Raw genomic sequence first — 22,469 nt, forward strand, 5'->3', positions numbered from 1 at the left:
CTCATCTCCCCCACAGCAGACAACACTGCTTGTGCAGAGTCCAGCACTGCTCACTGGAGGCACAGGTTACATGACTAGCTACAGCCATGGACAGTTCTCAGGGACAGGGCCTGGGAGCAGCTTACTCTGCTGGGATCTGCACAATCCTCAGCCAAGTGAGGCCTCAGAGACGGGAGACGCTGAATCCAGCATCAGGGTAGAAACAACAAAGAAAAATGTGTCTGGGACACAAAGACAACTTATGTTAGAGGACAAGTAATTAGACCCCAAGCAACTGAGGAGATGGTGCCACAGTCCTACTCCCTGAGGACAGAGAACTGCTCTCCCGGGCACTGAAGGAAGAGCCTCATTGGTCACTCAGCTGGAGTCTTGGGAAGAAGAAATAGGATAACCTAATCTTCTAGTATGTTCTGCACAGGACAAGGCTCTGTTCTACTAGAGCAGGAGGGAGAGGCTGGCTTCTCCCCAGGACTCCCTCCTGAAGGGAGGGCAGCACCAGCCAATGCCACAGAGTTGAGGGTAACAACAGACACCCTCCCACACATTGAACAGAAGTAGCTCAGCTCCACAGAGACTCTGAGTTCCAGTTTATCCAGTAGCCCTCCTCCCAACACTACCCAACAGCAAAATGAGCCACCCAGGGCCCCTGTAAGCAGCTACTCACTTTTCTGAAGCTTTGGGCGTATTCTTCTCCTCGCCCCTGGCAAAAGGTCCTTCTGCTGCCTCCTTCATAAAGCTGACCAGGACCTCTGCACCAACCCCAGAGTCAGGTTTGCCCAGGAGCTTCAGGATGGACGCATGGAGCCGGAAGTACACCTACAACAATACCTCTGGCATAATAAAACAGCCTCTCCAATCTAAGGCCTGTCCTACAGGTGAAGCAGCCATGCTAGAGGCAGGCTGCTGCCCTGGGAGACAAGCTACCACACATTGCCTGACTTTTTAGCTTTTAACACCCTACCCCAACTAAGCAGAGAAAGTTAAGATAGATACTGTCAGCATTCTAATTAAACATGTACCCACTCATCCAAGCACATGATGGTGGGATAATGTGAGTGACAGCCAGTGAGCACTGCCTCAAGACGTAGCCCACACTAGACTCAATCTTGCTATTCAGCTGAGGATGGTCTCGACCTCCTGACCCCTGCCTCAACTTTCCAAATGCAGTACTTTTTTGTTTGCTCACAAGATTGGCAAGTCTTAAAAGGAGGGTCTTAGAAGTAGGGAAGGGAACCAACATGCTCACCGGTGTCATTCCCTAGCATAACTGGATGCCATGGTCAAAACTGTAGATAGTCTACAACGCCATCTTTAAACTTCAGCCCCTAGAAGCACTCCTGAGAGCTCCCTGATACAAGACTAGGGGTGCGTACTTCCTCCTCACAGTATCCCTGGCAAAGCAGCCCCAGAGACCAAGCCCATGAAGAGGCTTTTCAGGTAAGCAAGTGCTCTGAGCAACTGGGAAACATGGGGCAGGCAGCAAAGTTCACCACACTTTCTACTACATCGTGCCCAAGGGGAGTGCGAGCTACAAAAGCCTATGCCTGTGCTCCTGCCAGCACAGTGATGGCAAGAACAGCTAGGCCTTCAGGAACACAGCCGGACCATTAGGACAGATGACGGCGTAGGGGCGACCAGGGTCATTGGGGACTTTCATGCCTTGTATGCTTGGGAATTGTATGACTCTCTTAAAACAAACAAACAAATGAATACATTTAATTGGAGGGGTGTGAAAGAGGGAAGAAACAAAAAACCTGTGCCCTAGAAGCAGAAAAATAACAATAAACAGATCCTGCCTAAATTCCAAGCGCTTAAGCTGTACGGGGCTGGCTGAGGGCCAGTGCTTGAGGCCTCTGAGGAGATAAAGCAATCGTGTTCAGGGTCTTGGGAAGCTTTGAACTCTGGACTGAGTGGAGCAGCTCTTGATTTCCACTCAGGCTCCTTATTTGCACACCTCTAAGGGTGCTGGTCAGGACTGTTGCGAACAGCAGTGCACCTTCATCAAACCTATTCTCGAAACCATAAAAAGTGAATCCTGACAACAAAGCACTGCTCTAGTTTTGAGCAGCAGTGGAAAAAACAAAACAGAACACAGCATTCATTATCAAGAAAGGCCCACTCTTGCCTTGGCCTAACCCGCTAAGCTGGTAGGCCCAGGCCCAGGCCGAGGCCTCACTTGGCCTTAGGTATCTGCACCTATCTGCACTCAGGAACACAACAGACCAGACAATAGGTCTGAGTGGCTGTGTGGCTATGGATGCTGCACTGTAGCATCCGTGAGAACTAGGATGCTGCAGAGGAAGGCTGTTTCCTCTGAGAAAGGAAAACAACATGCCCATTCTCTCTGGAAGGACCACAAGCACTTTTAGGGAGAGAGAGACCAGGCTGCTTTCTTCTGGGCAGGCGCAAAGCTGCTAAGCACAGCCATGTTACCAGTGGGGTTGCAAGGGAATCACTGGGGACTGTGAGCTCCAGCCCCAGGAGACAGAGCGGGCGGACCCTCCTGCCCCGACATCCTACCCTGGACCTGCAGGGTTACCTCCAGGGCTTCCATGGCCAGCTCAGGCGGGTTGTGGTAGTGAATCTTCTTCGGGTACCGGGCAGCCTCCTCGTGTAAGTAGTGGCCAGCCTGCCGGTAGTGCAGCAGGTACACAGTTGGTGGTTGCTGCTGCTTCTCAGCCACCTTGCCCAGCATGTAGTGAATGAGCCACTCCTCCTCGTCACCATCGCCTTCGCAGCGGGCTGCAGACGTGAAACAGTGCCTGGCTGTCTCCAGCATGCTGTCTCGCCGATCCTCCATCTATAACAAGATCACAAGTCTGCAGACTGGCCTTAGGCACAAAGCCTGCACCTGCTCAGGGACTATGCTTCTCTTGGATGAAGCTGGCTGGCTTGTTCACCTGAACCCCAGAACTGTTGCCACCATTTCTCAGTTGTAGAAATGAGGTGTGGAACTTGGGAGTCCCTTAAAAGCATGCCAGGTGCAAGGCTGGACTTGGATCAGGTCATTTCTCATTAATTCAAAGGTCCTTTCTTTTAGCTTCTTTCTGTAGCACCTTAACAGTAGGAGTTTATGAAGTTCCTATTGATCTCTCTCTAGGGTTCCCAACTATAACCTGCATGGCCGTGATAAGGACTGGTGCACCTCAGCCACACAGAAGAAGGATGATACAACTATGCCTCACTGGTCTCAAAAAACCAGGCATCCTTTACAGCGTAAAGCCCCAGTGCAGGGAATGAGCACCCTGCTCCCACACGCTCAGTGGGACATGCAAGCAGAGGGATTCTGTCACACTGCCTTGAAAATGAGGCCCTACAGCCAGTCTATTTAAGGGAAAGGCAGCTGCTTAAATGTAGTTTTTCTGCTTGCACTGCAAGCAGAAACTGTGTGGCCCTCCCTGTCACTGTCCCTAGTTTTGCTAAGTTCAGCAGGAACAATATCCCACTCAGAAGGAAGAGGGACAGTGGTCAGAAGCTATGCCATTTGACTCCATTCTGGCTTGTCACCTTCTGACAGAATGGATCCCCTTACTCACGGCCTTTCAGCCTCCTGTGTATTGAGTGCCTGTGCTGGCATCCTGGCTGACATCTCCCAGTGCTGCTTGGGAGAAGGAATGGGTCATTTTCATACGTAGCATGAAGCACAGAAACAATGTCAAGTCACCCCCTCCGAGTCACTTGGTTAGGAAGTTCTGGTCCCCAATTCTTTCTCCATGCCTTAAATCCAACATCATAGGAATATTTCCACTTCCCCACACCATCTCTGGCAAGTTTGCAGGCAAAAGCTAAAGACCACAGCAGTTCAGATATGGCAAACAGGTGCAACAGCCTAGTTCTCAGACATGGTAAAAAAAAAAAAACACAGCTTAAGCAACCCGGGGACTGTATCCTAGAAATCTGCCTCCCCAGGGGTGGAAGAAGCCCAGGGAACACAGGGCAGCCCTGCAGGGCAGTATGCACCCCAGATACTGAGGCCAAACCTCTCCCTTCCTCCAGGCCAGGGGATGTCAAGTCTGCCCCCTACCTGCAGGAGCTGACAAATAAAGCTCTGCAAAAGGTCCTCTTGGCTCTCAGAACAAGTCTCCCTCACGGGGAGGGACGACCTCACCTCAGTGTGTCTACCTGGAGGATAATTGTGTCCCTAATGTTACAAGGCCACCCAATGAAGCAGTAAGGGGTTTCTGTATGGTCGGCTATAACAAAGTTGAGTTCACATTTAAAAGGATTGTATTTGAGCTGTAGAAAGTGACCCGAGTAGAGATCTACAGCACAGGCTGAGGGAAAAGGGAAGCCAGACACTGCATTTAGTACACTGGTATCCAGGATGAAAGGAAAAGTCCAACAGGCAAATCCTCCTAGACTTTTCTAAATGTACACACCACCTGTGTGTAAAAAGGCTTTGTTTCCTTGTACAGTCTAGAAAGATAAATAACAACTTCTTAAAGGAGGTGATGCTTAGATGAGAGGCATGCAGGCACTTCTCCACTCTGTTCTTGTCAGGACAAGGCCCTGCACAGCACTTGATATCTGCCCTGTTAGCAGTGGGCTGGGACCTCTAAGGACACTTCTCACACATACTCTCTGCTTCTGGGCTCAAACCTATCCCTATGATGTCACATCTAAATTACTGAAGAAAAAAATAAATTAAAAAATAATAATAAAGTAAAACATAATACCTACCCAGGAGCTTGCAAAAACACAGCTTCTGTCTGGAGGTCCCTGGTACATCCTTTTAACAAGCTCCACACCTACCCAAGAGACCCAGCCAAGTATGGAGCCCCTATTCTCACTTATCTATAGAGTTCATACAGTCTGCACACTGAGGAAGAAAAACATGGGGACCAAACTGCTGTGAGTCTAGAAACCAGAGACGAGCTACTAAGCTAAGGGCGTGGTGCCTGAGCAGACGAGGAAAGCAGCAGTGTGGTGTGAGGCCTCACACAACAGCAGGGAAGCCCAGGGTCATGCTGCCCCTGCCAAGTGTGCAAACCCTGAGCCTTTATGCTCCAGAACTCACATTGAGCACAGCTGACCATTACCTGCCATGAGAACACCCCTGAAAGGCACAGAGGATTCAGAGAGTCCCAGGGCAAGGGAGGTAGCTCCCAAGTAGCTTTGGAAAAGTAGCTTTCTAAATTGCATGCTGCAAAGGTGAAAGGTGTGTGTTATAGAATCCTACAACCGACAGAAAGATGAGCTCTCCAAGAGTCAACTTCAGCTCTGCTCACCAAAGAAGAGCACATTCTTGAACTGTCAAATTCTAGTGACACAAGATTCAGGAGGCATTTTCACGATTAATTTTTTCATAAGGCCCAATGACATCTTTTATTCACTATTTATTACAGTAACTCAGTCCTCATTAAGTGGGTTCACGTCATGACTCTCTCGGAGCTGAGGTCCTCAAACAGTAGCCTTGTGTTCAGGGTAGACTGTTAGGGATGCAGCTCAGATTATAAAACTGGCAACCTCTAGTGGAGAAGTCTACTGCTGCTTTCTTCCTCAGCCTTTGCAGTATCATCTGCCAAGTTCAGAGGCTCTGCAGGCCAGTGTCTTACTCTGCAGGGTTGGGCAGTAGGGACCTCAGCAGCACACTGTCAGCTCCCCATCAAGGCAACAACGCTTCAGAGGAGGGCAGTGGCGAGTGCAGAGGGTCTCTTTCAGCCGTCCAGCAGTCTCAACAGTGTTGGCAGTGCCATCATCTTGCCTGGGGTTTTCATCACAGTTGATCAGTGCAAAACCTGAAACCAAGTACTGTCTACCTGACTGGTCAGCTCCTTCAACACCTTCTTCCTCAGAGATCTTTCTGAGCTCCAGCCTCTTACTGCCCCGCTGGCCTGCATGGCGTGGGGATGTAGCTCTACAGCAGTCTGTGCTCACCAGGTCTGATCTCCAGCACCCTCTGCTTGCTGCTAAGAAATCCGCAAGCATGTCGGTGTGATTCCGTCACTTGCATCTGAAGGAACCAGTGGTGCTCTACAGAGCAGTGCTGTAGGTCAGACCTGCATCCTGCCTGAGAGGAACACCACTCATGGCAACTGAAAACCCTAATGCCAGGCCAAGCATATTACCATGGCCCCCATGTCATTCTCTGGAACAGGGAAGAGGTGCCTACTTCAGATGGCCTCATCCCTTCTTCACTACTCAACTCCGTTCAAACTGATGACCAGTCAGTCAGGTCATAAGAGTCTACCTCTGAAATTGTTGTCAATGGACCATGTGCCCAACGACCAAGAAACAACAATATTACTGCAGGAAACAGCTCACATGTCCCAGAGAGCTGGGGTGTCAGAACAAAGAGCAGCAGGGACCTAGGCCAGCCTATTTAGACAGACAATGGCAGGCCCTCTGTAGCACCCTCCTCACCTGCTGCACAAGCTCAGGGGGCAGCTCAGTTCTCCACTGCTTCAGCTGACGGGATGCGAACGAGTGTAAGGCATAGGACATGGTACCATACTCAATCCACAAGGACAAATTAGAGCTGTCAATCTCAAGGGCCCTCCGGAAGCAGTTGAGAACAGGTGTGGCATGTTTCCAGATGGGTCCATCACTCTTCAGCTCATTTGAGTTCAGCTTGTCCTGAATTCTGCTGGCCCGGGCCAGAGCCATTCCTGCCCAGGAGTCAAACCTAGGGTAGTGAGAGAAGTAACAGCTACCAACACTGCTGTCCTGAAGGATGGTCGGCAGACACTACAGCTTGACAGACAGTCGGCAGGTACTACAGTCTGACAGACAGTCCCACACACTATGGAAGCAGAGCTAATGCTGCCCCTCCTACACACCATCAGTTCAGCCCAGCACACGCTGGTGTGCAGAACTCTCTGATCACCCCAGGAGATGGCAAAGGCAGAAGCAGCCAGGGAAACCCAGAGGTGCTTTTACTACCCTCCAACACGCTCGGGTGACACCGTGCAAGAGAGGAGCAGGAAAGACACCAAAGACACACTGGTGCAGAGGACAGCAAGCATGGGAGAGCTTTCTCAGAGGAGCCTTTCTTCCTCAGGGGCCTGGGAGCTCTTCCCGGCTCAGCTCAGGTTGCTCTGGAGAAGGGGACGGGGGAGAAGGGCTAATGGGAAGATTCTTCTTTACCAGGGCCAACTTTACAACAGGGACTTCTTTTCAGTATCTACCAGTTCTAGGGGAAGCTGCCCTCACTTTGAGGAAAGGAGACATGTGACTGTGCCTGTGTGTCTGCATGAGAACCACATCCTCCATACACAGCAACCACAGCAGAAAAGCATCACTGTGAAAGCTAAGAAGCAGGCTGGAGGGCTGGCGAGACGGCTCAGTGGGTAAGAGCACTGACTGCTCTTCCAGAGGTCCCGAGTTCAATTCCTAGCAACCACATGGTGGCTCACAACCATCTGTAATGAGATCTGACGCCCTCTTCTGGTGTACAGTGTATTTATGTATAATAATAAATGAATCTTTGGGCTGGAACAAGCAGGGACTGAGTGAACAGGGCTGACTAGCGCAAGTGGGGTTGACTGGAGCGAGTTGAGAACCTAAAAAAAAATTCAATCCCCAACAACCACATGAAGGTTCACAACCATCTGTACAGCTACCGTGTACTCATATACATACATACATAAATAAATCTTAAAAAAAAAAAAAAGCAGCAGGCTGGAGAGATGCTCAGCAAATGAGGAGCACTGGCTGCTCTTTCAGAGAGCCTGGACTTGGTTCACAGCACCCACACAGCAGCCTAGAGTCATCAGTAATTCCATTTCCAGGGATCTGATTCTCTCTTTCGGCTCTACATGTACCAGGCACGCACATGATGCACAGATATACTTACAGGCAAAGGCACCCATATACATTAAGAACAAACAAATAACAACAAAAACGCACAGGGAAAAAACTACTGAGAGTGACCCCTCCTAATATAAGTGTCTAATCCAGGTGCATCTGCACAAAACCCATATTCTAGGAGTACAGGCCTGCAGGGCAACCTGTGGCTCAGTAACAATGTGACCCCAGGAGGAAGAAGGACCCATAGTCCATATTCTCGGCTCTTACTTATGCAGAACAGGTTTAGTCCTGGTACTGGGCTCAGAGCTGTTTCCAGAGCAGAAATGCTGAGCCAACTAGGTGTTAGCCCCACCTTCATCCCAAAACACCTATCTAATTTGGTACCACTTGCAGTTCAGCCAAAAGCAAGAAAGTGAAGGAAAGCTGCAAGATCCTCAAAGGACCTCTAACAGTGCATCGAGGACCCTGCTGTCCACCCTACCATCTATCATGGGTGTCAACCCTATCAAAAGGCTTAGAGGAAGAGGAAGACGAAGGAAGGAAGAAAAAAAAGAACGAACGAACAAACAAACCTTATATTTTAGCTAGTACCAAGGAACTGATAGAGCCCAAGTCTCTACTGGTATCTGCCTGTAAAGCTCAGAATAAAGGCGGCTCTGGAATGAGACCTAGCACCAAGCTGACAAAAGCCTTTCTACACTGGGACCCATCCTCAGAGGAGATATTCCAGCACCCTGTGGGCTGGATCTACTAGACTAACATCCTCTAAACAGGTGAGAGCATTGTTCTCAACCTGTGGGTCATGACCCCTTTGGGGTTGCATTATCAGATATCCTCCATATTAGATATTTATATTACAATTCAAAAACAAAACAGTAGCAAAATTATAGTTATGAAGTAGTACTGAAATAACTTTATGACTGGAGTCACCACAACATGAGGAACTGTATTAAAGGCCTGCAGCCTTAGGAGGGCTGAGGGCCACTGGACTAAAGGGAGGTCTAGTTGCACCTTTAGGACTCTGACTCCATTGACTGTGGACCAGGAACCGACCACGCCTCAGTGGCAGGTTTCGTTATTCTCCCTTTTCAAATGGGGTAGCAGGTGATCCACAATGTCATACTGCACAAGCTCAGCCAGTTTAAGTACTGGTCTATACCATCTCATCTGATGGAGCTACCTCAAAGACAAGCAGGGCTTTAAGTACATGGCTCCCTGCCAGGACAAAAACACAAGCTGAACAAAAGGGGCCTCTGAGGACCTTTCATACAAGGTGATGTCTTACAAACTTGATCTCTATTCAGATCCCGGCCCCTTCTTCCCTTGCCCCAGGTAGAATTGTAGAAAGGTTATTTCTGTCATTTCCTGAGGCAGGGCAGCTCTGTGCTCACCCATGTTCAAGGGCAGCCACTGTGGTAGCCCTAAGTACTTCTGGAGAGTTTCTCTGCAGTGTGTGTTATACCTTCAGACATAGGCTGGCTACAGGAGTAACCTCATTTTGACCACGCCCAGAGCCTACTTTCCAGATAGTCCTTTCAGTCGAGTATTCCGAGTTTCGGGAGCATAGCTGAGCCCTTCAGAATGCTGAGATCTGAAAGTCAGTCCATTTTAGGAGGAGGCTCAACAGTGGTCTGCAGAGAAGCACAGAGCACCACACGGCACCAGGACAAACCTCACTGCCAATGATGTCATCACAGCATGGGAAATAACCTCAGGCTCCAGATTTTCCAGTATGACTCTTCTGCTATGTAGTTTACATGTGTGGTTCGCAAGTATGTATGCATGTATGTGCAGCATGTGTGTGTCTGGGGCTCATGGAGACCAGAAAAAGATGTTAGATCCTACAACGTAAATTACAGTGGCCATGTGGGTTCTCTTTTTTTTTTTTTTTTTTTAAAGATTTATTTATTTATTATATGTAAGTACACTGTAGCTGTCTTCAGACACTCCAGAAGAGGGTGCCAGATCTCGTTACGGATGGTTGTGAGCCACCATGTGGTTGCTGGGATTTGAACTCTGGACCTTCGGAAGAGCAGTCGAGTGCTCTTACCCACTGAGCCATCTCACCAGCCCCATGTGGGTTCTCTTAACCGATGAGCCATCTCACACCCCAAGTACTCCCTCTTAACCCCCAAAAGCAATCCTATTAAAGAGTATTTACCCAAAACACACATTAGTTGTCATGGTTCCTGCTACCAGGAAAAGAAGCAACACAAAACCAACAATATGATCCTTGTCCTGCACATCTGAACCCAAAAGATCATCTTCTACCTTTACTGACACCAACACAATCCCAGAGGACTTCGGAAAAGAAGCCTTCTCTCTCACTCAAGAATGCTAAACCAGCCGGGCGTGGTGGCGCACGCCTTTAATCCCAGCACTCGGGAGGCAGAGGCAGGCGGATTTCTGAGTTCGAGGCCAGCCTGGTCTACAAAGTGAGTTCCAGGACAGCCAAGGCTACACAGAGAAACCCTGCCTCGAAAAACCAAAAAAAAAAAAAAAAAAAAAAAAAGAATGCTAAACCATTTTGCCATTTTCCCCTTATCTTGCTACAGACAAGGAAACTTAACCTGGCTCACTGAACTGACTGAGCTAGCTAGAGTCAGAAGGCTCCTGCAGCAGCATAGCTCTTCAGCACACCACCCACCTGTTAGGGCAGATGCAGATATCATGCATGTAGAACTTGATGGCTTTAGACTGCTCCTTGTTCTTGAAATGGTAGTCAGCCAGGAGGTAGTAGAGCTCATTCAGCACGGGAGGGGTGGGGTCCGCTCCTTCTGGAAGGCAGGGCACCTAGCATGAGAGAAGACAAGTACGCAGTCAAGTATGCAACCTGTCAGTTCCTCTTCTGACCCCTGCAGGTGGTGCTGAGCAGACAGCAGTGCGTGTGGGGAAGCCCATCACCCCCACCATCCCATTTTCCCTGAGGCCCACCTCAGTTGAGGTTCCCTCAATGTAGGCAGAGACTTTGTCCATACTCAGAGCTGGCTTCTCTGTGCGGGGCACGATGGTAGCAATTCTCTTCAACAGGTTTGCCAAGTCAGCAGAAACAGTGCTTGTCTTGTAGCTATCAAATTCAGGGAGGGTCTTGGGCTTAAAATACTCAAACATAAACAGGGCATCCTCCCATATAAGATCCACCTTGAAAACAGACAGATGCAGACTCATGGTACATGCAAGGTTGAGAAATAAGGAAACGTTCGTTCATCTCCAATGTGATCAGCTAAGGTCACAGTGTGCTGGAGAAGACAAAGCCTCTTCCCTATCCTGCTTCTTTCATCTGCAATGGAGGGTGTAAGCATCCATTCCAGCTGTCTAAAATGCCCAAGTCTTTTGGGTTTTGGGTTGGCATAATATAATTTACCTTAGAATTAATTTCCAATGGCTCAAACTCCCTGAGGATATTACTGCACAAAATTATATTATTAATGTTATGGATGCAGGAAACAAAACTCAGAGCAGCAGTGTTCTTAACTGTTGAGCCATCCACTCACCTCAGCACTTGGATCTTATGGAGTCCAGGATGACTATGAGCTCACTCTAAGTTCTAAAGACCCTGCCTCCACCTCTCAAGGGTGTGCTCCACAGTACCTGGTTCTGTGTAACACTAGTGACAAACTAGGGCTTTATCCCTGCTGGGCAACTCTACAAACTGAACTACACTGCTAGCCTAAGACATTACTCTTAGGACTCACGCCTGGCTGGAGCTGGTCTCTAAAACTGCAAATGTTGGAAACTAAAGGTTATAATCTGTGAAACCATGCGAATTTGGTCAGGTGTGTGTGTGTGTGTGTGTGTGTGTGTTTTCTCATGGTGGGGGTGGGAAGCTAAGGCTCTACACCCTTAGGCAATAGTGGATGTACCATCCTAAGGAGCCTACACTTTAGGGTATAGAGTATCTAAGGCTGGAGAATGACTCATGGTATTAGCCACAACATAAAATACCCAATGGTACTCTGGAAAAAAACAAATCAGAAAGAAAAGTATCTATGGAATTATGCAAGTAATCCAAACTGCAAATAAACCTGTGAACAATTGTCATGCCATGCTGTATTTTGAATCATTATGGGTTATATCTTCTATGAAACCCCTTTCCTCTGATCAACCATCAGACCACACCTGCTCCAGGTACAGCCTGTGTGGGTCTGCACAGTACAACAAATCTAAGGTCCTCACAGGAGCTCCTGCTTTCCAACACTGCCCCTGCCAGGCCTGGGGTAGCAGGCTCACCCTCACCTGCTGGGCTGAGTGCTCCTCCAGGTACCTGGCCTTGCTCTTCTTGCTGGGGAAGCTGTACAGGCAGTAGAAACACTGCTCCAAGGCAGTCTCCAGCTCCTCCTTGTAGGGGTGAGTGTCTTCAGAGGCTGATGCAGCAAGCTCCTTTTGGAGAACTTGCACCTGTGACAGTGGAAAGAGATGCCTGAGGAAACAGATCTACAGGCTCAGCCTACATGTCAAAGCAGGACCCCAGGGGGACCACCACTTCATTGACTCTTTTACCTGGAGGAGGCAATGTCTGGGGTTCTTGTATGGCTCGATTCCAAAAGTCCTGCTTCCTAGAAAGGACTTGATATCCCTACAGAACTGCTCTGGCTGGCTCTGGCAGTAGGATCCTCTGAAGCATGTGACTAACCCACCTGACTTTGGCACACCACGCCAGCATTAGAACCACCACAAGATATTCTAGGTACATCTCCATTCATTTACTAAGTGTGCATTTACTGAGCAGCAGCTTTTCTTAGGCACAGTTTGACACAGAACTTAATTCTTAAACGGTCAGATTCCAATGGAGGAGATGGTGCTAAATACGGACAAACAACTCTAAACCCCACGAGGGTTGAGGAAAACCTCCCAACAAACCGTCACTGAGAACCAGAGAGACAAGGACAATACAGCAAAGCAGTCGTGGCTCTGGATAGGAAATGTTATGTCTAAATTTATTCCCAGGGAAGTTCAACTTTAATCTCCACAAGTTCTGTTGTCTTTGTTCTACTGAGAGAGTCTGAGGCGTTGCAGAGACCCTCCTGCCCACAAACTCTTTCTTCTTTACAGAAAAAAGTGTGACCATCCTGTGATGAGGCACTAACATAAGAGAGAAAAAAAGAGAGACCCATAAAGAGTGAAAAGAAAGGGGGAATGAAGGTATCCATAGACTATAATCATTAATATAGAAATACATCAAGTCCATGACCCATTATAATTAACCAAATAATAAGTTAAGAGACCATGTCTAAGAGAGATCTCTTTTTAAAATGTTCCAATATGTTTGCAAAACAAGACAGAAATAAAAATTAATTTAAGCATCTACTTGCAATAGGAAGTTTTTAAAAGATTCCCAGGTTTGGAAGTATAGGACCCCAGCAGACCACATGCCTGGCACATACAAGGCCTTCTTGGACCCCCAGAAACACACACAAAAACTTAGTCTTCAAACAAAATGCATATAACTGAAATAAGAAATGGGAACATGTAAGACTGAAATACATGGAGAGATATACTATTTTTGACTAAGGAGTTCAATGTGGCTACTTCTCTCCCATTTAATCAATAAGGCCACTGACTCTAACCAAAATTCCAGGGAGGGTACAATTTCTCAAAATTTTATGCACTTATCTAATAACGTTATGGAAGGAAGAGCTAAGAATATCCTAAAGACTATAATGGGAAAAAGGTAAGGACATGAATCCTATAGTTACCAGACCATCTGTGGCACCAGCACAGGACTGGACAGGCTGCTTACTTACATCAGCACAAACAGTGTCTAATGATAACCCCTGTGTACTCACAGGGGATGAAGGAGCCTCAGGTTCAGTGGGAAAATTCTTTAATGAAGAGCTCAAACCAACTGGCCATCTATATGGAATGTGAAACTGGGCCTGCCTTATCTTATAAACAAACAAACATTGACAAGGAATGAAGAATGCATGTAACAATGTGTTTCACTGTTTACTGACAGGGTTTCATGTGCCTGAGGTGACTCTGGACTCCTGATCATCCTGCCTCACCACCCAAGTGCTGGGATTCCAGGCATGTGCTATAATAATTTCTTTTGTTTTTTCCATCCATCCTTCCTTCCTTCCTCTATTGTTTACGTTTGTTTGTTTATTTGCTTTATGGAGGAGAGGGCACTGTCATACCATGACACACATGTAGAGGGACTCGGTTCTCCCCTCCCATCATGTAGGTTCTAGAGAGCAAACTCAGGCCATGAGGCTTGACAGCATATGCCTCCCCATTGGCCCCGAGAAGGATCGCTTAAATGGGGACATCACACCAATAAAGGAAAAGCCTGGTGACCTGATATTACATGTTTACATTCTGGCTGGATGTGCAGGTCATGCCTATACTCCTAGCTCTCAGAGGGCTGAATCAGGAGTATCTGGAGTTTAGTATAGGATACATAGTGAGACCCTGTCCCCAAAGACAAAACAAGAACCTCAGAATTCTGTAGATGAGACATCACACGAAGTTAAACCACAGCAGCTGCCCAGAAACAATTGCCCAGGAATGGTGTGTGGTACATGTATCAAATTCAGTAAAAGTGGTGGGACACGCCAGACAAGGGCTGAAAATCTGTAGAGAACCAATTTGGGGGATGATGCAGAGAATGTAAGTTAGTTCACAGGAAAACTTACAAATTTTATGAGCAGCCAAATTATAAGAGAGGCAACCAAGAATAAACAAATATAAAATGGTATAGAGGTGGAAGAAGCCGAGTGAGGAAAGCCCCAGTGAATGTGTATTCTGACATGGGCATGACCTATTTAAGGTGCCAAGGCCAAATGACCCATAGGACATTGGCAAAGCCATTCCCCATAAGGGCCAGGCTCAAGAGTAATAGCAAAGCTTTTCTCTTGTACAGCTTCCTCCACTCAGGTGTTTACAGCCTGAGACTGATGGCCAACAGAGACATACTATCAAACTAATCCCTTCCACTGTGCTGTGCCTAATGAACATACTGAAGTTCCAGGTTGGCGGCAGGATGCTAGAGGGAACAGTTAAGAGAACTCTTATCTGATCCCACTTCACTGTCTTTCTTTAGTCCCTCATAGTCCCTAACCAGAATTCCAGAACCCAAGCTGCACAGGATGTGGCAAAAAACGTACCCAACCTCATTAATAATTGTAAGGCATTACAAAGAATAAAGATCAACAGAATTCCTCTTGGATCACTATCAGTGTTTAAGTATAGTATACAGGCCTGCAAAGGGTCTGGGAGACTGCACAGCACACAAAGTGCTCACTGTACAGGCATGAAGAGGACTTGAGTTTGATCCCCAGAACTCATATTTAACAAGTGGGGTATAGTGGGGTCTGTGCTTGGTAATCCCAGCATGAAGAGACAGAAAGAGATGGATCCTGGAGCTCAGCCTACCAGCTAGCCAGCCAGTCTAGCATAGAGGCACAGCACATGAGGAAGGACACCACCTGATAAACTTACACACTATTTTTTTTGTTTTGTTTTTGTTTCTGTTTTTGTTTTTTGAGACAGCGTTTCTCTGTGTAGCCCTGGCTGTCCTGGAACTCACTTTGTAGATGAGGCTGGCCTTGAACTCAGAAATTCACCTGCCTCTGCCTCCCGAGTGCTGGGATTAAAGGCGAGTGCCACCACGCCCGGCTTGCTCGATAGTTTTATGTCAACTTGACACATGCTAGAATAATCACAAAGGAAGGAGCCTCTGATGAGATGTCTCCATAAAATCCAGCTGTAGGGCATTTTCTTAGTGATTAACCTAAGAGGGCTTAGCCCATTCTGGGCCATCCCTGGGCTGGTGGTCCAGGGTTCTATAAGAAAGCAGGCTGAGCAAGACATTAGGAGCAAGCCAATAAGCAGCACCCCTCCAAGGCCCCCGCATCAGCTCCTGCCTTCAGATTCCAGTCCTGTTTCAGTTCCTGTCCTGACTTCCTTTAGTGATTGAAGTATAGCCTTTATTTAAATAAACCCTTTCCCCTCAACTTGCTTTTGGTCATGGTGTTTCATCAATGCATTAGTAACCCTAAGACACATAGGTTCTGGGGATCTGAATGCTGGTTCTCAACCTTACACAGCAACCACTGAGCCATCTTCCCCACTTGCCTTCATGAGAGAGCTGCCTTGAGACCTCCTAGAAGCAGTGTCTCTGTACTCTGGCAGAGCACTGAAGCAGGCTGACTCCTAGATAGCAATACAGGCTTTGCAAGCTATCAATCCTATGCATGCAAAAGCTCTGTACACACTCTCAGTCTCCTTGACTGTGTCTAGAATCAACTAAAACCCAAACTTCTGGGCAGTCCTGTAATGGATTTTCTTGATTATTTGAGGTGGGAAGACATCCTAAATCCAAGCTATATGTTCTCACGGCAGCCCACATAAATGGACATGGAAGAAGGAAGCTATGCTTTTTTGCCTGCTTGCCCTCACTCTCACTGGCAAGTTTATCTATACTGCTGCAGCAGCTGGTATTAAAAGTCCAAGTTCTGGGGCTGAAGAGATGGCTAGAGGTTAAGAGTACTGACTGCTTTTCCAGAAGTCCTGAGTTCAATTCCCAACAACCACATGGTGGCTCACAACCATCTGTAATGGGATCCAATGTCCTCTCCTGGTGTCTGAAGACAGCTACATTATGTTTATACATAAAATAAATAAATAAATAAATCTTTTAAAATAAAAAAAAGTGAAACTTTTCAGGATTCCAACAGAGACTGAAAATGAGCAGTTCTCCAGGGAGTATCCTGGACTCTATCCCCATTTTGGGACTGCTAAGACATCCAACCTCATGGACTGAACAACTACTGGAGTCTTAGCCTTTCTGTTTTGAGACAGACATCACTGGACGACCCAGACTATGTCCTGTAAGTCAGTCTAATAAGTCTTCTTTAATATCAGTTCCATCAGCTCTGCTCCTCTGGAGCCCTGATTCACACAAATCTGCATCTGTTTTGTGCCAGGTGCTACATTAAGCACTTGGATTCAGCACTGAACCAAGTGAACAAAAATACCTACTCTTTAGACCTCACGCCAGCGGAGGAAAGTCAAATAATAAACACAGTAAGTAAATGACAGACCCCCATAAGTAGTAAAAATTGGGTGAAGATAGGGCAAACTAGAGAAGCACTGGGGAGAAGCTACAGCTACAAAGGATATGCCCACCCAACAGAAGTTACCCAGCAGAAGACTTTTTATAGGGCCAAAGAACAAAGATTTTAGGCCTTGCAAACCATACATATTCATCTTGTACCTGCCAGTGCATAGTAAAAGCAGCCATAATTGCTATGTAATAAATAAATGCCACAATAAAACTCTATTAGCAAGTATACAGGCTGAGCTAGATACTCCTCCCTTGGTACATGCAGAAAACTTGATGCTCTGTAATTTGTCTGGCACTACCTGGCTTCCTAATCAGCAGAGACTGGTTCATGCTGCTTATCTTCAGTAAACCCAGAGAGCGACCACGAATCAGTCGCAGTGGGCAAGTTTAAGACTGACCACAGTCAGTATAATAGTTCCTGACTGCACAATGAGGACCTGTGCTTTCACCATGGTGTATGCCAAAGGCTCAAGGATAACGGGGTCAACTAACTATGGACTAACGTCTTTGAAACCATGAGCCAAAAGGAATTTCATCCATTAAGATGATTACCTCTAGTATTTTGTCACAGTAAGAAAGAAAAAAGCCACAGGAACCAAGTTCAGACTTTCAGCAGTTAAGTTTTAGAAATTAGAGATGTGCATTATTAGTCAAAGATGCATAATGGGGACCCTACAGTCAGACAAACACAAGCCCAAAGGAGTCACTTTGGCTTTTCCCACCTCTCTCCCTTGCCCCAGCCTTATATTGTCCGCCCAATGAGTCACTCACATAGAACCGCAGCAGAGCTCCATCTGAATTGCAGCACCAGGACCTCCTGCCCAGGTACTCATGCGCCGTGTTGAGCAGCATGAGGGAAGATGGGAGCATGGGCATCTCCGATATCCCTGGGAAGACAGGAGTTAGTGCAAAACCATGCAGCAGCAGAGGATGGCAGGATGCCTCTTCTTCAGGGACTTTTATGACCACAGAATTTTCTCTTTCCTCTTTCTGTCTTCTAAGTAATTACCTAGCTGGATTTCATAAGCAATCTATGCTTATAAAAACCAACTGAAATCATACATCTTTCTAAATGTAATTGAATACTTCATTCACACACACACACACAAAAAAAAAACTACCCTGAGAACCAATACTGGCTTCTGATGCACATCTCTCAAAGCACCTTCTGTGCTTTTCAAAGAGAAGTTACAGCAGTCGGGTCATACATGCGCCATTCACAACTCTGTAAGACTCCTCTACTCAGGCTTACTTGACTACGAAATCGCCACTAAATATCTGTGCGTCACTAAATCATTACTAGTTTCCCCCAAAAGCCCCAGGATTCTTGGAACTCTGGGCTATGCATAGACCATTAGCACCTTATTTGGGGGAAGGGCAAGTGAATTAAGACAGTGGAGAGACACAGCGCCATGCCCGCCTGTCCACAGAACATGTCTGCTCTTCCCTGGGTGTGTTACCCTAGCTGAGGGCACTAAACTATTTCCTCTTGCTTACTTACTTGCCCACAGCTTGCCTGCTTCTTTTCATTGAGAAAGGCTCTCTCTGTGTAGCTCTGCCTATCCTGGACCTTGCAGTCTAGAGTAGGCTGGCCTTGAACTCACTCACAGAGATCCACCTGCCTCTACCTCCCAAGAGCCGGGATTAGGTGTATCTGCCACTATGTCCAGCTCTTGCTGGCAGCTTTTAGAAAACACTTCGGTATGGGTAATTTTCATTGTTATAAGAAAAATAATAAACATTTATGGTTACACGTTTCACTACTCAAGTCTTTTGTGAAAACAATTTAGTACAAATACATCCTACAGACATTCATTACTAGACATTTATATTAAACAAAAATCACTGAGCAAAGGGTCTCCATGAGGCGAGGGTACCCTGAGGTGTGCCTATGGCGTAAATCCTACAGTGCTGCAGAGGCTCAACAAGCTGGGCAGCTCACTAGCATAATCCTACTCACAATACCTGGGACAAGGCCACAGGGCCCCACAGCGTGGGACAGGAAAGGCCCATCCCTCCTAGCCTACAGTCAGTGCACGCACCTTCTTCTGTTGGGTTCTGGAGCTGCTGCTGGTGGCACAGGGAGCGGAAAGTGTCTTCCTCCTGCCAGATGATTCTGTGCAGGATGATCCAGGGCAGCACAGAGGAGACATAGGGCTCCTTGGGCTCCTCTTGCACAGCCATGCTGCAGTCGATGACCTGGCAGAGGACACCAGCACATCACAACATGGCGGCCTCCTCAGGCCTCTTGACATGAGCCTATGCTGTAACACCTTCCGGAGGAGGTGAGGCATGCTGTCTGCCTACCAGTATCCCAGTTTGTCATCAGACAGACTCCCAGAATGACCAATGGCAATCTCATGCCACATGCAGTTACTGACCATGGCGAGGGGACCTAACACCCAGGGGAAGGCAGGCATGGAGAAGCTATGAGCCGTGTGGGCATATATAGACACTACCATAAAAGCAGGAGTGGCAATAGGGTTTCATGCACAGGGTGAGCAGGCAGAAGCCCTCAAGGCTTCCAGGTAAATGACTGTGGTATGCCTAACACCCAGAGAGGGCAGGGCATGAGGGCATAGGACACATTCACAAGCCAGGATCCCAGAGGTGGCCCAGAAAAGTTTCAGCTAAGAAAACAGAAGAGGAAAAGCTGGAGATCCGTGCACCCTGGCACCCGACCCAGACAGTATGTGAAGGGTTTAGGGAAGGGAGGAGACATTCGTATTTGTGGCAGGATGGTGACTGGACTAAAAAAGTACAAGGTACAGGAAGGACTACTACAGGGCTTCCACAGCTCATCAAAGCAATGGCAGGGACCTAGACTATGGCAGAACAAAATGGAGGGTAAAATAAACCTAGAGGAGGGAAGCTGTGGCTTAGCAGGACTTATGCATGGCCAAAGTATGAGTTTAGAAGATAGCAGAGGACACTCAATGAAGATTGCGTGCCCCAACGCTGGCCTGGGAAACAGGGGGCACTGTGGCCAACCTAAGATAGCAGTACTACCTCTCAACCCGAAGTTCTAGGGTAGCTAGCGTGAGGAATAGGAAAGCCCAGAAAGTAGCCAGACCTGGACTCTAGTCCTCGCTCTGCCTCTTGGCACACTAAATGCAGACAGAACCTCTGCTCTAAGCCTACCTCTGCCCCTCTGGAACAGGATGTCTGAGGATCTTTGTTATACCAGTATTACATCAACTCTACCTCTAGAGGAAGCAGCTCCAGGTCTGTATCTGAGGGCAGCTGCCTCCTCACACTCCACAGTCCTAGCCAGAGAAGCCAACGTGTCCCTCGGGTACATAACTTGGTGAGTAGCAGTGAACCTCAGAAGGGCTATCAGAGACACGCCTGCTGAGACAGCACAGGATCAAGAAGAGCTGGGTTACCTGAATGAGGTTGTTGGTAAGGCGGACAAGGCCAGTGGTCGAGGATGACTCCTTAAGGATACTGCCACTGCTGTCTGACGACAGTGCTTGCTCGATGCCTAGCAGCAGTTGGGTCACTGTGGCCACCCACTCTTCCTTGGCTGCAGATTCACTTGAGTTCAGCATCTGCTGGACCGCTTCATTCAGAGCCACATCAGAACATTCAAAACACTGTCTGTGGTCCTTCAGCCGCAGCAATGAGTCCTGAACACAAGAAGAAAAACAAAACAAGGGGTGTGCTGTCCACCTGACACACCACACTGGGACCTCAGGTCTGAGACTGGGGGAAAACAAAGGATAGGACCAAAGACCCAGGAGCAGCCACCACAAGAGCAGCTCCACAGCCTTAAGGCAGGCACGAGCACACTCTGACTTGGGAACAATGGCAATGTGGCAGGCCACCCGCCAGGGCGCTTCTAGAAAACTCTTTTACTTTTGTGCCTAATCTTCCCATTTATAAATCTGGGCCTCTATGAACTGGACCATGGAGCCAGCAAGTAGCAGAGCTGAGACCAAGTGACTAATTCCCTTTGTTACTAACCTAACCCTAACCCCTAAAACATAAATATTTTATTGCTGTTCATACTGTGAATGTCTGATATGCAGGATATCTGGCATGTGACCCGTGAGAAAGGGTCACTTGACCCCCCAAATGCATCTTGAGGGTTGAGAACCACTGCTCTAACAGAACATAAGGCTCAAGGCCAGAAAGAACAAAAAAGCAGAAGACTAACTGCCAACTAGTGTTGAAACCAAATTACCACTCTCTGTGGACAATACTAACACATACCTAAACAAATAAACAGAAAACAGTAAAAAGAAATAAGAACTTCATTAAGAGGCTAGGTTCAAACTAAATAGACAAAAATCAATAGGATTCTTACAAACCAACAATGCACAATTAAAAAGTCTGACTAACAACCCAGAATAGCAACATCTAAAAAGTACCTGAGTGAGAAGAACTATTAGCCACACTGAGGAACATAGAAAGCAGCCTGCTGAATTGGGAGCTCATTCTTGTATCCTTCCCTTCACCGTGAGAAGGATTCCAACTTTGATGCTCAACCCCAGAAATGCCAAAGCAGCCAAGTTAAAATAAGCAAGCCATTCACCATGGCTGCCGCTGTGGGTGAGCAAGGAAGGGTATCCCTTCACCACTGCTGCAGACAGCATGGCTCCCTCCTCCCCTCTACAGCCTTCCTGGCCACTGCCAGGCACTCTGAGGAACAGCAGATGAGCACTGTCCCAACCTAGGAACAATGACACAAACGCACAGTAAAGAAAACCACAGCCATCTACCTGTGAGCATGAACAGATCCTGACAACATTAAAAACTGAGAGCATTGCATATAAAAACAAAACAAAAATGAAGTCATGATTTAATAATAACAAATGACATATGGGGGGGGGGGGGAGATCCAATGAGAAAAAAAAAACTTTAATTATTAAAAATAAAAAATAATCACTCCACTCAGTAAGAAACAGGCAGCAACAATCGGAAATCACTTACTCCTAGAAGCAGAAGCCCCATAGTGTATGGCCCAGTCCTTAGAACAGCCCATAATACAGGGCAACACTTCTCCCAAGAAAAAAGCTTCCGGCCACATCTACTGACAGGAACAAGATAATATCTGAGCATGGGGGCCATCCTACAGAGGGCTGGCCCCATCCCTCCTCTTTGACACTCAGCATACTGGCTCTCCCCTCCACACACTACCATTCTAAGTACCCTTCAGTGTAACAGAGATGTGTCAGACACATTTCACTGCTCTCTGGAGGGTCCTACCTCACCCACCGCCCAGGCCAGGAGCCAAAGCACCCTCCTACTCCTCTCCACTCTCCTAAACCATCTCTCTCCTCCCTCCGACCATGGCTGAGAAGAAACAATTGTTCTCACAGCTGCACCTCTTCAGTAGTTCCCAGTTCAAGAAAGGTAACAATTAAAACGCCAAGTGAAGAGGCTGGAATATTTCTGTCCTCCTTCCGACCCAAAGGGGAAAGAGCCAACAGATTAATGTACAGGCGGTATTAGTGCATAAACCAGAAGGAGACAGAGTCCAGGCTGGCCATGTTTGTGTCAATCCGACTCAGGACGGGAGTGCTAACAATGACAGAGGATATCTTAACCATTCTTTCCTCCCGTGGCAAAACTGCAATCCTACCGAGGCAAAACTGCAATCCTACCGAATAATAAAATCTAAACTCCTAGGTTCTAACACTATCCCAAT

At 47.4% G+C, this 22,469-nt stretch overlaps 1 protein-coding gene across 3 annotated transcripts in view; it reads right to left on the reverse strand.

Annotated features, from left to right (window-relative positions):
- The window catches only part of Cabin1 (calcineurin binding protein 1), a 116,182-nt gene that overhangs the window by 67,419 nt on the left and 26,294 nt on the right, over positions 1-22,469 (reverse strand). For all 3 annotated transcript variants that reach the window (XM_029482190.2, XM_021173768.3, XM_021173767.2), the window contains exons 17-25: positions 20,203-20,445; positions 18,859-19,015; positions 17,588-17,703; positions 11,986-12,147; positions 10,684-10,890; positions 10,397-10,542; positions 6,364-6,625; positions 2,540-2,800; positions 665-816 (exon numbers count right to left, since the gene is read on the reverse strand). In XM_029482190.2, the coding sequence (XP_029338050.1) occupies positions 665-816; positions 2,540-2,800; positions 6,364-6,625; positions 10,397-10,542; positions 10,684-10,890; positions 11,986-12,147; positions 17,588-17,703; positions 18,859-19,015; positions 20,203-20,445 (1,706 nt within the window). The remainder of the gene's footprint in view (positions 1-664; positions 817-2,539; positions 2,801-6,363; positions 6,626-10,396; positions 10,543-10,683; positions 10,891-11,985; positions 12,148-17,587; positions 17,704-18,858; positions 19,016-20,202; positions 20,446-22,469) is intronic.

Source organism: Mus caroli, unplaced genomic scaffold (assembly GCF_978045245.1).
Source record: "Mus caroli unplaced genomic scaffold, Mus_caroli_1 scaffold_9, whole genome shotgun sequence".
NCBI classification, from domain to species: Eukaryota; Metazoa; Chordata; class Mammalia; order Rodentia; family Muridae; genus Mus; species Mus caroli.